Source organism: Morus notabilis, unplaced genomic scaffold (genome assembly GCF_000414095.1).
Source record: "Morus notabilis unplaced genomic scaffold, ASM41409v2 Scaffold1173, whole genome shotgun sequence".
NCBI lineage: Eukaryota > Viridiplantae > Streptophyta > Magnoliopsida > Rosales > Moraceae > Morus > Morus notabilis.
Window position 1 is genome coordinate 140497 of NW_010363664.1, and position 16442 is coordinate 156938.

Genomic DNA, 16442 nt, shown 5'->3' on the forward strand with positions numbered 1-16442 from the left:
TACACACATATTGGGTTTTTTTTTAAGGTTCTCTAACATAAAATATAAAAGTAAACCTATTTATTACAATGAAAAAGAGAATAAAAAAAAAGGAAGATATGAGAACACGAAGCTTTAATGTGATTTGGTAATGTGCAATAGATTCATGAATTAAGAAATGACAAAAAAAATTCACTAGGAACGAGAACAATCAATGGCTTTATAAAAATACAAATTACAATTACAAAATTTGATAAGTTACCAGAATTTGATATGAAGACCAGATTGAGATTAAAAACCAGTTATGCTAGTTAGTGATTCAAACGAAACGCTTAAGAAAGAAAATTGTATACCGAGTACTAAATCCGTACACCTAATTACGCACCTTAAATATTAAGCACTATATGACTTTTTAAACAATTCATCTACTATGATGGAAAGATTCAATTGATAGAGAACGAGCTACTAATAGCACCAAGGCCATATATTACATCACAAAGAAGCAAATCTTGTGAAATAAAGGTATATAACTTACACCAAAGAGTTGGAAAACACCTATGTATACTATTACACAACAAACCTGAATAAACAACAAATTAAAGGCACACAAACACAAATAAAAGGTGGCTTCAACAACGCCCTTACCACACCGTAAAACTAGATAAAGCAAGGAAAAAAAAAAGTTTTGGATCGATCACACGACCGAACAAGCATATGATCACACGAACCCTATGTTTTGGATAATGCAATTGTGCATGTACACTGAGACTGTGTTTAGAATTGTTTTTGTTTTTATTTTTTACGTTTTTTGAGAAAAAAAATAAAAAAGAGAGAGAAATAGCGTTTGATATAATTAAAGACAAAAAATAGAAATGAAAATGAATTTTTAGTTTAGTGTAAAATGAGAAAGAAAAGAAAAATAACTTTTAGCCGTTTTTCATTTTTTGTTTCCGTTTTCTCCTCTCTCGAGTAGAGAGAGAGACATTAATGAATTTTTTATACTGAAAATAATTTTTTGATAAAACTACTAAATGCATTTTTAAAAATGATTCATGTCTGATATTGAAAACGTTTTTATTTTCATTTTCATACAAAAAATAAAATTATTTTAAAACGAGGTCCAAACACATCATAATTTTTTTTTTAGTTAATAAGCTCATTTTTACCTATATAAATCTTCTTTTAAAGTTAAAAAAACGCGATTTATTAACATAAATAAGCTATTTATTACCGCAAAGAGTCAGAACTAGGCTATTACTTATGAGTTTCCTATTTATAAACCCTTAACTTTGCTTGATTTTTTTTTTTTTTTTTGTTTGCTTGTTGAATTTTGAGAGTGAACAAGAGAATGGGAAAAAAAGCCAAAGAAAGCAATTAGGAAAGAGAATAGATCCTTCGATCTTTGGGAATATTCATTAATTTCAACGTTTGCACGTCCTAGCTGCTGTAGTCTGTAGACGATACTGCACACCCAAGAACATGACTACTAGTCAAAAAGTACTTTCAAGGCATTCATCAGATTTATATTATAATTTATAGTATATTTTTTTAATTTAATATAATTTTAATTAAATTTAAGGATAAAATCTACTAATAAGATGGATTATCGTAAAAGCTTATTATTTTTGATGAAAAATATATGTATAGGGTACTAATTAATAAATGTAAATAGGTGCTCGAATATTACAATTGAAAAAGAAGATTGTTGTGATGATAAAATGGGAATTTGATATATGGATAATGGATGCATTGAAGAAGGCCTCATTTACTTCGCTGATTCGAGTTTAAAATTCGAGTTGAGATGTGATTTTATATGAGAGCTTTTTACTGTAGCAAAAAAGTTAGATGTGATTGTTTGTGAGAGCTTTTTACTGTAAAAAAACTCAAATTCTAAACTCAAATCAGCGAAGTGAACGGGGCCTATGATTGCTTAAGTAGCTTGAGAAAGGTACGTGGCGCCATTAAAGCATACACTATACAGACAAGGAAGCACTAGTTTGTGTTTCTAAGTCGACATTTTCTTAATTTCCCTTGATAATTTATGAAAAATATTCCCTCCTAACATATACTTTTTTTTTTAATTTAAATATAACTTCAAGTCGACTCAAAAGAGTAGTATATAGTTTAGTGCTACATATATTTTTTTTGTTTTCCTCTTTTTCCCCCCCTCAAGTGCATTGAATAATAACACTAACTCTTACATTACCCAGAATAATATAATGGTGACCAAACTATTTCCTAACTTTTTTATGTAATTAATAAATACGGAATTTTTTTTTATATATGTATCACTGCTCGTAGAAAGAGACAGATAATCTTAACTGCGTGCAACTAAAATTCTGTGAGAAGTTAAAGCTAGCTAATGATATATGTAGTTTTTTAATTTATTAATAATAGAACAAAAAACACTCTTGATGCTTGAAAATTTAACCTAAGAGTAATTTCACATCATCTATATGTAATATTAAGTTTTTTTTTTTTTTTTTTTTTTTTTTTTTTTTTTTTTTTTTTTTAGGGCTAGGCGGTATAGTGGGTGGTCTCACTGTTTCTTTTTTTTTTTAACCCGCTCAACCGGAATTTTCTATTTATTATAAAAGTATTGTTAAAAGAGTCATTTAGGCTTAGTTCGTTTCGCATATTCGAGTTGAGATGTGATATTTTTTAAGAGTTTTTAATTGTATCAGAAAAAGTTAGATGTTACATTTTTAAAAAATTTTTAACTGTAAAAACTTAGAACTAAAAACTCAAATCGGTGAAATGAACGAGACCTTATATGTTTAAAATTTAGGCTTCGTTCATTTCACCGATTGGAGTTTTCAGTTTTAGGTTTCTATAGTAAAAAGTTCTCAGAAAATGTCACATCTAACTTTTTCTGTTACAGTGAAAAGCTCTAAAAAAATGTCATATCTCAACTCAAATTGAAAACTGGAATATACAAAGTGAACGAGGCCTTAGTGTACCTATTTGATTTCCGTCGTTGAATCTTTGTACACATTTTTTTCTCTTGAGTGTTTTCATTAGAAATTACTCTCCATTCATTGTTTGGGGTCATTTTTTTTTTTCTTAAATAAGTATTAATACTACTATACGTATATACGAGTACTAGCACAGTATCAACTTTTGGTGGTATAACATTGATATTAGCAATAAATTTTCCAAATAAAATGAATGTTAGGTAAGGTTGTTGGAATGGCAAGCTTTCAGCAATTAGCTAGTACAAAACCAAAGATAGGCGCAGCCTCTAGGCCAAGAAGAGAGAGAGAGAGAGAACATAGATAGAGAGACAAAGACAGAGTATATATATACACATATATATATATAGAGAGAGAGAGAGAGAGAGAGTGAGTGTATATGTGTGAGAAAGGAGAATGATGGAAAGGTACTGGTGGGGATGAAAATGCTAGGCACCTTCTATGGCGCACTACCAAAGAAAAAAATTACAAAGGCAAGAAAGGCCACAAAGCAACATTTGAACCGAAACACAAACATCAACCAAAAAAAAAAAAAAAAAAACAACAAATTCTGGACTTCTTGTGGGCCCCACTTCCGCCATAGCCAAGAACCACTGCCCACCTCAACTCCTCCCATATCCTAAACCCATCATTGCCATCAAAGAATCTCTCTCTTTCTCACCACTATTTGCGCCCCAAGAGAAACAGTTCCATTTCTCTCCATTTCCCACTAAGACTCTGCTTCAAAGAAAAGAGAAAACCAGAGCTTTCTTCTTTTTTTTTTTTTAAATGGAAGTTGTTTTTTCCTGTTTTCTTCTATCTTTTGCTATCTGTTCAGTTATGAGTAGCTGCTAAAGGGGCTTTGCTTTTGTGTTTTTGGATTTGCCTTTTGGGTCTTTGGAGTAATGGGGAACTGCTGTTGCAGAAGAGAACCTTCCATTTACAGAGTATCTTCCAATGCAAAATCAGGTTGGTTTGTTCATCAAGTTTTACACTTTTTCATCGCATGATTTTCACTTCCATTAATGGGCTTTTTGAAACGAAGGATTTTACACATGGGTTTGTTTTTTTGTTTTTTTTTGGGTTCTTTCTTTTGAGTATAAATATTGAGAATAGTTTTCGGATCCAAGTGAATATGTTCTGTTTTTCTCTATTTTTGCCCTCTTGCATGATCGGTGAATTACTTGTCTCTTACTTCTTTGTACAATAGGCTAAAATTACATAATGATCTATTCATGTTAGTGAGATTATCGTTGAAGAAACGTAAGTTTTTTTGGTATCTTAGTCCAGAAAAATATAAATATAGTTCTTTTGACGATCCGTTTCCCCTGCTTGTTCACTGTTTCTTTGTTGACATTTAAGTGAAGTAACTTCTTAGATTTCGCAAAAGTTTCTTTAGATTCTCATCCTATTCTTATGTGACCAAAGGAATCCAAAGGATACAATTTTTTGTTAAAAGAAGGTTTTGAATTTTTATTTTATTTTTATTTTATTTTTTTATGATTGGGTTTTTTTGAATTTTTGCCACTCATGAAGGTCAAGGTGGTCCATTTACTCTCCTTTATGTGCCAAGCCTCTGAGTAGTGCGCTGATTCTTATCTCAATATTAGTTTCCATTTGGTGCAACCAAATATCCTTTCCTTCAAAGTCAACTTTTTTCATTACTTTCTGTATAATTTAATTTTATGCCTTTTCATGTTTCTTTTTATTGAGATTTAGTTATATACTTTTTTCATCTTTTAGCTTTGTCACGGTTCATATGGGTCCAAGATCATAGGTTAAAGAGTTTGTCCGTTTCTCTCTCTCTCTTTTTGGTATAATTCTTTATTAAGAATAAAATATCTTAGGATTTAACCAGCAAAAAAAAAAAAGTTATCTTAGGATTTTTTTGATGGACCCTCCAATTTCATTCAATTTAAAATAGAAAGAAATCACACTGATCTTTTTATTGCTTTAAACTAGTAGAGCTTTAGGTGCATTTTTAGTAATTGGTTCAGATTTTTATTTTAACAAAGTTCAAATTACTAATTGAGTAACTGTTGACTACATGGTACTAAATTTGGTTCTTACTTCTTAGAGGTACATGTTAATTTCAGAAGTTCATGAAGCCTTTTTTCCTGTTCTCTTTTTTGACTTTTTAAAAAAAAAAAAAAAATGTTTTTAAGATATTCATAAGCTTACTGATTTTTATTTATTTTTTTTCACAAAGCTAATTATATGTTATTGCAATTTTTAAGGCATCATTTTTATCTTCTTTGCTTTTCTACTAAACGTGGTTCTTAGAGGTAATTTTACGTTAACATCTGCAGTTCATGAAGACTTTGTGTGTGTGTGTGTGGATAAATATGATATAAAAATTCATGAGCTTTACTGCATTGTCTTTTCATGGAGATAATTTTACCTCAATGCAATATTGAAGCCATAAAGCTTATATATATTTTTTGTTTTTTACATTAGAAGATTTTTCCCTTTTTACATAAGAAAAGAGATGCAAGTGTTCATCAATATAGTTGGCTAGATTTGCCAAGTGATTGTTTGTCCTCTCATCATGCTTTCCAGAGTCTCCAAAGGACCAGAGTCCCTCAGTGAAGCCTAGGAAGGAAGTCAAAAAGTTACCATCAAATCCCGAGGAAGTTGAGAGCTTACGCCGCGATTCTGCGGCGAATCCACTAATCGCATTCACCTTCAATGAGCTAAAGCAAATGACTGACAATTTTAGGCCGGATCGGATGTTGGGCGGTGGAGGATTTGGTAGTGTCTACAAAGGGTTCATAACTGAGGGCTTACGAGAAGGACTTAAACCACTTCCGGTGGCTGTAAAAGTTCATGATGGTGATAACAGTCATCAAGGACATAGAGAATGGCTGGTAACTTGTGTTCTAAACAACCTAAATTAATAACAACATTAAGATGCTAGAAGTATAGCTTCTTTTCTTTGTAAATAAGTTAGTAAGTTATCCTGTATTCAGTTACAGCTTTGTGTGTTTCTAGGCAGAAGTTATATTTTTGGGGCAGCTTTCACATCCAAATTTGGTTAAGCTGATTGGGTATTGCTGTGAGGGCGAGCACCGGGTGCTGATATATGAGTACATGGCTCGTGGCAGTGTCGAAAATAATTTATTTTCAAGTAAGTATTTTTGATTTAGTTTTATTTCAATCTAGTTTGTTTTGCAAATTTTGTTTCTTATATAATTTGTATGTTCATATTTAATGATAATGGGATGGGTGGTATTTGAAAGACATACAAATGATTCAGAAATTTATCTAGAAACATCAGAAGTTCTAAAATTTGTTGTGTTAAAAGTTACTTGTGGCTTTTCATGGGTCATTTCTAAGATCTTTAGGATTTTTCATATGCATATTATTTACTCCATTTTTCCAGGAGTGTTGCTCCCTATGCCATGGTCCATAAGAATGAAGATTGCATTTGGTGCTGCAAAGGGGCTTGCCTTTCTTCATGAAGCTGAGAAACCCGTCATTTATCGCGATTTTAAAACATCCAATATTCTTCTGGACCAGGTTTGTAGCTCTCTTAGCCTTTTCTAAGATATGGCAAACTAATGAACATTTGGATGAAACTCGTTTTTTGACATTGCTCGAAGACTCATAAGTTTACTTGTACAAACAATAAAAAAGTTACGTAGCGATTGATATTATAAATAGCCATAAAAGAAATATCCTGAGTGGAAAAAGAAGTCTTGTTTATTTCTTCTGTTCACTGTACAGACTTGGAAAATGGCAACAGCAATGTTGGTTGCGCTTATTTTAATTTGGATCATCATTTTGAACAGAAACTGTACTTGCGTTAATGAATTGGTCCCAAGATTTTATGGATCAATCGAATGATGTGATAAAGATTTTCGAATGAAGTGACAAAAGAAGTGAAATTTTAGTATCCTTATTTCATGTTGTTTCTGTTCAACTTTTTATTATGATTTTTTTTTGCTTGAGCTTAAAATTCTTTTGCGTACTTGAAACAGGACTATAATGTAAAGCTGTCTGACTTTGGCCTAGCGAAAGACGGGCCGGAGGGTGACAAATCTCACGTTTCTACACGCATAATGGGGACATATGGCTATGCTGCACCCGAATATATCATGACAGGTATGTTTCATAATTCAAGCTCACTTTTTTTCCATCAGAATGGCCTCCCTAAGTTCATAATGAGCTAACACGACATTTTCATACTTTAGCGTGGCTTTCGAACAACAATCATAATGCTTCTTCTTCTTTTTTATTTGGCAGGCCATTTAACTCCTAGAAGTGATGTATACAGCTATGGTGTTGTTCTTCTTGAGCTTTTAACAGGAAGAAAGTCGTTAGACAAGTTGCGACCGGCGCGGGAGCAAAACCTCACCGATTGGGCTCTTCCCTTGCTTAAAGAGAAGAAGAAGTTACTCAACATCATAGATCCAAGACTGGAAGGAGATTATCCCATCAAAGGAGTTCACAAGGCAGCCATGCTAGCTTATCATTGCTTGAACCGAAACCCGAAGGCGAGGCCTCTGATGAGAGACATAGTAGATTCCTTGGAGCCTCTTCAGGTCACTGGGGAAGTTTCTGATGAGAAAAGTACCATAACTGTGATTACTGCCCAGGGCCCAGTTGCTGAAGTTAAAATGAAAGATGATATAAAGCTCTACTAATTGCCATTGCCACTGATTTCTTTTCAATAGTATATAGGTTTTCTTTTGTGTATTTGAAACAAGAAAAACATTTTTTTTTCCCAACTTTTTTCCCTGGGTACAAGTACATGGTTTTGGTGAGAACTAGCTATTGGGATACTGTAACAATACGTAAAGATCAAACATAAATGACAGGTACTGTAGTAGAATGTTAGTAAGCATCTGGGCATAGGTGATAATGATATATGGGAACATAACATATCTTTTGTTTAGACTTGGAAACATTACTCAATTGTCAAAAAAAAAAAAAAAAAAAAGAATGTTGACCTGCAATAATTAAGAGAAAACATGTCATTTGGCTGAAATAGAAACTATGAAACTAAAGATGAGTGTAACAAAGAACAGTACGCTTCTTGCCAGGCCACTGCCAATGATTTATATTAGTCTCTACATATTTTCTGAGACGAGAACATTAGGAAATACTCCATTCTTATTTAGTGAGAGAAGTTCAGGGTGTACAAATCTAGTGTTTGAGAAAGAGATCACAACAAAGGAAGCAAAAGTTTTTAGAATGTTTCGTGTCGTTGTCGATTGGTAGTAAGAGAGGATTGTCCGGAGATGTGGTTATTAGATAAAATTCAACTTATTTTATGTTTTAAAGTGCTCTCTTTTATTGACGCCCAATTCTAAACATGTGATTCGAAATGTAAGCATTGTCTATAGATGAAGGAGTGCAAAAGAGGAAGTGTCATATGATACGACGCTTCTGTCTTTTGGTATAAAGTTATCCCATAACAAATTTGTATTTTCCATCAATTGTATCCAGATTCTTAGGTAACCTTAAAACTGTTGTAAAATCTTAAAAATAAGTAACTGGAATATGGCGATACAAAAATGACTCGAATCACGATCCCGTTTGATTCATGGATTAGAAGTATGAGATTAAAATCATTTTTAATTTACGTGTATTTTTTATGAGAGAAAATATTATAGTGAACTATGAATCATGATTCGAATCAGAGAATGAATCTTTCAACTAAACAGGCTAACATTTGTGTTGGATCCTCTGGTGTCAGACGCAATTTATTGAGTTATACTACAAATTGAAGCGTGATCAACACGCAAACGTCACGCCTTCCACAACGTTACAAAACCTATGTCAAAGTATCTTTAACAATTGTTTTTGACTGACATTAATGAACGTTTTTGTTGTAGTGCCCAGAAAGAAGACAAGGCTAAAGCAACACAAGAAATAGATGTAGATGAATTAGATATGAGGTAATATTTGTATTCCATAGTTTTTTTTTTTTAATATACTAATACTTATTTCAGTTACTAATGTTTAATATTTTCTGTGTTGGAATTTAATGATGTCTCAGTGATCATTCGTTTTCTGATTCAAATCAAAAGTCACAAAACAGAATTATATTTAGAGGAGCCTCGTTTGATACGAAGTGTTCCTATGAAAGATAAAGGAGTCTTCTCCAATGCCTCTTGGTCACTCAGTATAAAAATTAAATAAGGTTATTTTACTAATTTCATTTTCTTAGCTGTCATCTCTATCTTATAAAAAGAAAAGGAGATACCATACTGCTATTCATAATATTTTTTCCTTGTTCTTTTCATAATATTCTTCTTTCTCTTTCTTTTTATGATACATTTGTAATTTTTTTTCTTTCTTTAAATTTTATATGGACATAAGTGGATTGAATATATATCTACACATATATACACACATATACATACACACACACATACATATTCATACAACAATGTTTCGTTTGTTTTTAGCCTCTCTTTTTAACAAATTTTTCAGATCTTAGCTACGACAATTAAAAAGAGGTTTTCTTGGTTCTTACATGATAAAAAAAAGATAAATCATTTTAGTGCTCTTTGTTGTAGTAAAACATCTCGCTGGTACTCAGAGTCTTTAATAATACTAAAACAATACCTTTACTTTTAAAGAAATATTTTTTTGGTACCTTGAAACTAATTTTTCCTTTTTATTAATTAAATAGAAACTAATAATTTTAAAAATGTTTTCTAAAAACATTTTAATTTTTAAATGTTTTAATATATTTTCAGAATTTTTTTTAAATTACTAGTTTATTATTAATTAATAAAAAAGTAGAATGGATATTTTATGTCCTAAAAATCAGTTTTAGGTACTTAAAAGAATTTATTTTTTTAAAAGTGAATGTGTCGGTTTAATATTATTAAAAACACATGATATCAACGAAATGTTTTGTTATAACATAAGATACTAAATTGATTTTTTCCCAAAAAAAAAAAAAATACTAACGATTTGACGAGCAAATAAAAGGTGGAAGATTGAAGCTGAAATTACAGATTCAAAGGGAGAAGATCAACACTAATGTGAACAGGGATTTTTTATTTTTTATTAATTAAATCTTCTAGTCACGTATTTTTTCACTTCGGGGATTCGAGTTTTTAATTCGAGTTGAGATGTGACATTTTCTGAGAGCTTTTCACTGTAGCAGAAAAAGTTGATGTGACATTTTCTAAGAGCTTTTTACTGTAAAAACCTAAAACTAAAAACTCGAATCGGTGAAATGAACGAGGCCTAATTAATATACCCATAAATAATCATCTAAGCCGTTAAATGAAGCACTAAGGGTTAGGATCACCATAGCTTTATCCGACATAATTTATAGGAATGAACAACTGTCCCTGTTAGTGCAAATGCCACGGCTCAAGAGTTCTATGCATCCACGATATCCCAACGAAGCTGCAACTCCCGAGGCAGGCACAAACATCAAGACATCAATTCCCCTTATCCCATCCTTCTAATATCTACTCACACACACAGCCATATATATACATATATATATATATATATATATCATATCATATAAGTATATAACGTCACAGCTGATAACTCTCACGCACATAAAGCCATGCACCGCCTGCGTCTTTAGCCCATAACGATAACGCTTCACGTACCTATCTATCCACTTGCTTCTCTTTCGTAATACTTTAATTCACCCCTTAAAAAATTCAAGAAAAAAAAAAAAAGAAAAAACCTTGAGCTAAAACGATCACCACCTTCTATATATTCAATAACATCTTCATATATATATATATATATACGCAATATATATGTTTGATATTATATATTATTTCTAATATATACTACTAGTTTACTAGAGAGACGCCCGAAGAAAAATGATCATGGAAGGATTCGGAACATATGGAACCACGCCAGGAGGGAGGCGGCAGGTGGGCGTGCAGGGGTATGATGTGCCGGAAGGGGTCGAGATTCGGGGGCGGTACGACGGGGAGTTTGCGAGGATACTGACGAGGGAGGCGGTGCAGTTTGTGGCGGAGCTGCAGAGGGAGTTCAGGAACAGGATTAGGTATGCGCTGGAGTGCAGGAAGGAGGCCAAGAGGAGGTACAATGACGGGGCGCTGCCGGGGTTCGATCCGGCCACCAAGTACATTAGAGAAGGTGACTGGGTCTGCGCCGCGGTGCCGCCTGCCGTGGCGGACCGGAAGGTGGAGATCACCGGCCCGGTTGAGCGGAAGATGATTATTAATGCACTCAACTCCGGAGCTAAAGTTTTCATGGTAATGAATATATAATTGTTATTTTAGTTGCAAATTTAGCTTACTGGTAATATTAAAGTAAATTCTAGTATTAATTGGTCAGACATATTTTTTTTTACTTTTTCATATTTTCACGACAAACATATGTTATAGATGCTTAGTCATGAGTATCAAGTTTATATGACCCATCACTTTCTTATGTGGTCCAACCGAAGCTCTTCAATTGTTTCCAACTTTTTAATTAAGACGTAGGCTATTATTAGACAACACTAAAATTTAATTGTTATAGCAACGTGGTTAATTAGTATTTTTGTTCGTTGTGCCTTTTAATTTTGGGAAGAAAATTAAAACAGCGCAGTAACAAGAACGGTGAAATAACATTGTAAGCTTTCACCTGTTTGCTTATCTTCAGTAGAATATCTCGCTACATGTTTCTCAACATTATATCAGGTCAAAATCATATCAAAATAATAAAAAAAATCTACAAAATTAACAAAATCTAAAACATTAGACTTTTAAAATATTTTGACATTAAATTATAGAAAATGAAAAGTTAATAAATTATTAATTGATTGGCTAATTCGGCAGGCTGACTTTGAGGATGCACTTTCACCAAGCTGGGAAAACCTTATGAGAGGCCAAGTAAATCTGAAGGATGCCGTTAATGGGACTATAAGCTTCCATGACAAGGCCAGAAACAGGGTTTACAAGCTCAATGACCAAACTGCCAAGCTATTTGTGCGCCCCAGAGGCTGGCACTTGCCTGAGGCTCATATACTTGTTGATGGTGAGCCTCTCACTGGCTGCCTTATGGACTTTGGCTTCTATTTCTTCCACAACTATGAAGCATTCCGCCGCATCCAAGGCGGCGGGTTCGGACCTTTCTTCTACCTTCCCAAAATGGAGCATTCAAGGTGATTACAAGTCTTGAATCACTTCATACTTTTTGCAGCCAAATGGAAAAATAAATAATAAAAATAATTAAAAAAAAGGTTGCTTCCTTTTGTTAAAACTAACAAGTGAATGGTTAAAACAAAAAATTGATTTCAACTTCGTTGTTATCCTAGAAGTGATACTGCCACTTGGCTCTAGTAGAGTTGGGCATCAGAATTGCCCATCTATCTAGGTCCCGTTCCTTTAACCGATTCGAGTTTTATTACAGTAAAAAGCTCTCAGATATAATCACATATATTTTTTTACTATAATAAAAAGTTATCATATAAAATCATATCTTAACTCGAATTAAAAACTCGAATCAGCGAATTAAACGAGTCCCTATTACAAAATAACTTTTGGGCCCTCTGGAGTTAGGGACCGAAAGAGATAATAATTGCATGGGGTCCAAACCTGTGTCTTGCGAGAGCATAAAATGGTTGTCCTTAATTATTTTTGTGGGGGATAATAAAAATTTATATAGATTTAAAGGGGAATAAAACAGTTTTTCTTAATTTTTATGGGGGCTAATATGTTAATTTTTGCCTAGATCCGTCCATGCTTGATAGTGTACAATTTCTAAATGAAACCCATAAACTTTCTAGAAACAGACAGTTACTTGATTAAGTATAAAATGAACATCTTCAATCATTTTTTTTAGTTTATTTATGGAAAGAAAAGTCAATTTAGATGAGCTACAATAGTTAAATTGATGACATAAATTTATTAATTCCATTGTTGGCAGGGAAGCAAAAATATGGAACTGTATTTTTGAGAAGGCCGAGAAGATGGCAGGGATAGAGAGAGGAAGCATAAGGGCAACTGTTCTGATTGAAACGCTTCCAGCTGCGTTTCAAATGGATGAAATACTGCATGAGCTGAGGGACCACTCTGTTGGGTTGAACTGTGGAAGGTGGGACTACATTTTCAGCTATGTCAAGACCTTCCAGGCTCACCCCGACCGCCTATTGCCAGACAGGGTTCTCGTCGGCATGACTCAACACTTCATGAAGAGTTACTCCGACCGCCTCATTTGGACATGCCATAGGCGCGGCGTCCATGCCATGGGCGGCATGGTATGTAAAACTCTCATTTTACATTCATGTCCTGTTCATTTTACCGATTCAAACTCTCAGAATTAATAACATTTAATTTTTTTACTACAATAAAAAGCTCTCACATAAAGTCGCATCTCAACTCGAATTAAAAATTCGAATCAACGAACTAAACGAACCTTCAGTATTGACTATAATTCAAAATAATTTTTAACGGATAAAATATTTTTTCATGACCATTTTTTTTTTTTTAAAAAAAAAACAAAAAAACTTTGGATTTATTATTGACACTTGCAACATAGTATATTTTGAATGTGCCAAGTCAATGTTAAATTTGACCATAGCAATAATTTCCTAAGCAGAAATATAGAGGATACGTGTTAGGCTTTTTATGTGAGGAGGCACCTGATTTACTGTTCTTTAAACAGTGTTTGGTCTTTCTTGTTCCTCAACTTCTGAAAAATTCCTTCTGTATCCCTTTACTTTTGCTTTTACCATTTTTTCCTTTAACTTCTTACTCCACTTATTTTTTGTTTGGGCGTTTTGGTCATTTCAGTGGAAATGAAGCCTCCTTGGGAGGTGCATTTTGTTTCGTTTTTTGTTTCTTTCCCGCAGAGAGAGAGAGAGAACTCTACGTGGGAAAGAGAGAGGGATTGGGGAGTGGTGGGCCCCTCTGGAAAAAGAGTGGGAGAGCTACTTGGAAAAGAGAGAAAGAAAGAGAGGGAGTGGTTGGACCCACCTAAGAAAAGAGAGAGAAAGGGAGAGAGGAGAAAGAGACTATCTGATTTATTTATATTTTTCATCGGATGGTAAAAAAATCGGTTTTATTTACTAATTATTATTATTTTTTTATATTTACTATTAATTTTGAGTTTATTTGTAGTCTAATTTTATTCATTCTAACACGGTTTCGCACTAAATTTTGATATTGTTTAAATAAAAATACTATAAATATTTCAATAAAAGTTAAAATTTATACTAAAATAAAATAAAAACACATCAAATTAAATAAAAATAAATTAAACAAAATCAAATGGAATTAATTTAAACACAACAAAATAATATAAAATCTTATTTCTTTGTCTTTTGCTCTAATTTTCTTTTTCACGTCTTTATTTCTTTTACCTCTTATTATCCTCCGCTTCTTCTTCTTCTTCTTAAATATATATATATTTTTAAAAATAATTTAATAACTGTTATTTTAAATGAATCGCACACCGATAATAACTAGTATATGATTATAAAGGGTGGATTAATAAAAATAAAAAATGTTGATCAACTGTAACAGGCAGCTCAGATTCCAATCAAAGATGACCCGGCTGCAAATGAGGCTGCACTTGATCTGGTGAAGAAGGACAAACAAAGAGAAGTGAGAGCAGGACACGATGGGACATGGGCAGCCCACCCAGGACTAATCCCAGCTTGCTTGGAAGTCTTCAACAACAACATGGGCAACTCCCCCAACCAAATCCAAACCGCAAAGCGAGAGGAGGCCGCCAACCTCACCGAGGAAGACCTCCTGCAGAGGCCGCGGGGAGTGCGAACCATGGAAGGCCTGAGACTCAACACCCGGGTGGGAATCCAGTACCTCGCAGCATGGCTAACCGGGTCGGGATCGGTGCCTCTCTACAACCTCATGGAGGACGCCGCCACGGCTGAGATAAGCAGGGTTCAGAACTGGCAGTGGCTCAGATATGGGGTTGAGCTTGATGGAGACGGGCTTGGTGTTAGGGTCAGTAAAGAGCTTTTCTTTAGAGTCGTTGAAGAAGAGATGGCAAGGGTTGAAAGAGAAGTAGGGAAAGCCAGGTTCAACAAGGGAATGTTCAAGGAGGCTGGGAAGATGTTCACAAGGCAATGCACAGCTCCAACACTCGATGATTTCCTCACTCTTGATGTCTATAACAACATTGTCGTGCACTATCCGAAGTTTGCATCATCTAGGCTCTGAAATTTTAATTATTAATGTTCCATCTTATAAATCCCAATACTGCTTGTAATTGAATGTTTGTATTGTCTGTCTTTTGTTTGCTTCTTTGTTTTAGCAGCACTGAAAAATAATGAGCGCCCCTTTTTTGTTGCGCTTGCAGTTTGTAAGAATAAAAGCTCAACATCTTTAAGGTTTGATCAAGCTTTAGATTGTGAGAAGTACTATTTCATTATCTCAGTTAACTTGTCCAAAATTTAAATGGATTTCATAACGATTCGACTTTTCGGTCCTCTACTTAGTTTGTTTAAATCATGATTAATTTATCTTAAAGTATCTATTTAAATTTAAACATATTTTTAGTTACTAAAATTTCTCAGATTTTTTTAATAGAATAAACATAAAACTTCTTTTCGTAACAATAACCTGGGTAAGTGTAACTAAATCAAAATTTAGAAGTGTGAATCCTTAAAGTCAAAACTGAAAATTTCCCAAGAATTGAGGAGATATAAAGTGAGATTAACTCTTTATTTATTTTCTCCTCACATCAGTACCTTACACTTGTCCAATGTGGTCAACATTTGGTCTCTTATCCTTCTGTCACATTTTCCTTTCACACTTTTTGGTTGTTCTCCATAAATGAATCTCTTATTCAGCGAAGCTATAATTAATACAAGTTCGTGCATGCTGTCACTCATGATATAACAATATAAGAACCAAGGCCACACAAACTATCCATGATATTCTGCCACATGTAAAAAATGAACTGGTTTGGTTTCATCTATGGTACGAGAAAGCTTGACTTAGCTTAGCTAACAGTCAGTCATGGGAATCCCATGCGAAGAAAAACAAAACCAAAAAGGGGGAGCCGGTCATTTTCACTCTGGATGCTTGATACTTCATTATATGCACTTGTCTTTTGAAAAATAAAAAATTAATATTCACTAAGACTTGAACTTAGAGCTAAAAATTTAGGCTGTCCGGCTTGATCAAAACGTCCAAAACATGAAATTGAGTCGGGTTGTGCCAGTCCAGTTGAGCATATGATCGGTCCAATCTGACATGAAAATCATAATTGATTGAGTAAGGTCGGCCCGCATTTTTTTAAGAACAAAGTTTTAAAAACCCCTAACCGGGATTGGGTTGAGCCATTTTTTTTTCTAAATCTTCGGCCAAGGGAGTTTAGGTTAGGCTCGGTCCAAAGAACTAGGCTTTCAGTCTGCCTCTTTAATTTTGTCTAAATTTACAGCTCTACTTAAACTCATAATTTTATATATTAAAAACAATTTACACACCCTTTAAACAACAATTAATATAGTCTCAATTGGTTTTGATGTTCTGTTTTCATTTACACTTGTCTTATATAAGACTCAATATTAAAAATATTCATTTTTAAAGGTCTAACTAC

At 33.5% G+C, this 16442-nt stretch overlaps 2 protein-coding genes across 2 annotated transcripts; both read left to right on the plus strand.

Moving 5' to 3' along the window:
- The first annotated feature begins 3267 nt into the window (after positions 1 to 3267).
- On the plus strand, positions 3268 to 7802 carry LOC21388560 (probable serine/threonine-protein kinase PBL16). The gene is made up of 6 exons (XM_010104796.2): positions 3268 to 3899; positions 5490 to 5797; positions 5922 to 6057; positions 6313 to 6449; positions 6911 to 7034; positions 7176 to 7802. Exons 1-6 carry the CDS (start codon positions 3836 to 3838, stop codon positions 7574 to 7576), a joined length of 1170 nt encoding a protein of 389 aa, XP_010103098.1. The 5' UTR covers positions 3268 to 3835; the 3' UTR covers positions 7577 to 7802.
- Positions 7803 to 10419: 2617 nt separating this feature from the next.
- LOC21388561 (malate synthase, glyoxysomal) lies at positions 10420 to 15238 on the plus strand. The gene is made up of 4 exons (XM_010104797.2): positions 10420 to 11143; positions 11711 to 12036; positions 12801 to 13131; positions 14399 to 15238. Exons 1-4 carry the CDS (start codon positions 10742 to 10744, stop codon positions 15056 to 15058), a joined length of 1719 nt encoding a protein of 572 aa, XP_010103099.1. The 5' UTR covers positions 10420 to 10741; the 3' UTR covers positions 15059 to 15238.
- Positions 15239 to 16442: the final 1204 nt, after the last annotated feature.

What these genes read in the sequence shown, in the direction of transcription:
- LOC21388560 (XM_010104796.2), top strand. Translation starts at nt 3,836, where the DNA reads ATGGGGAACTGCTGTTGCAGAAGAGAACCTTCCATTTACAGAGTATCT. An exon ending in AAGGACATAGAGAATGGCTG is followed by an intron (nt 5,798 to 5,921) that starts GTAACTTGTGTT and finishes GTGTGTTTCTAG; the next exon opens with GCAGAAGTTATATTTTTGGG. An exon ending in ACCCGAATATATCATGACAG is followed by an intron (nt 7,035 to 7,175) that starts GTATGTTTCATA and finishes TTTATTTGGCAG; the next exon opens with GCCATTTAACTCCTAGAAGT.
- LOC21388561 (XM_010104797.2), top strand. Translation starts at nt 10,742, where the DNA reads ATGATCATGGAAGGATTCGGAACATATGGAACCACGCCAGGAGGGAGG. An exon ending in CCGGAGCTAAAGTTTTCATG is followed by an intron (nt 11,144 to 11,710) that starts GTAATGAATATA and finishes CTAATTCGGCAG; the next exon opens with GCTGACTTTGAGGATGCACT. An exon ending in TCCATGCCATGGGCGGCATG is followed by an intron (nt 13,132 to 14,398) that starts GTATGTAAAACT and finishes CAACTGTAACAG; the next exon opens with GCAGCTCAGATTCCAATCAA.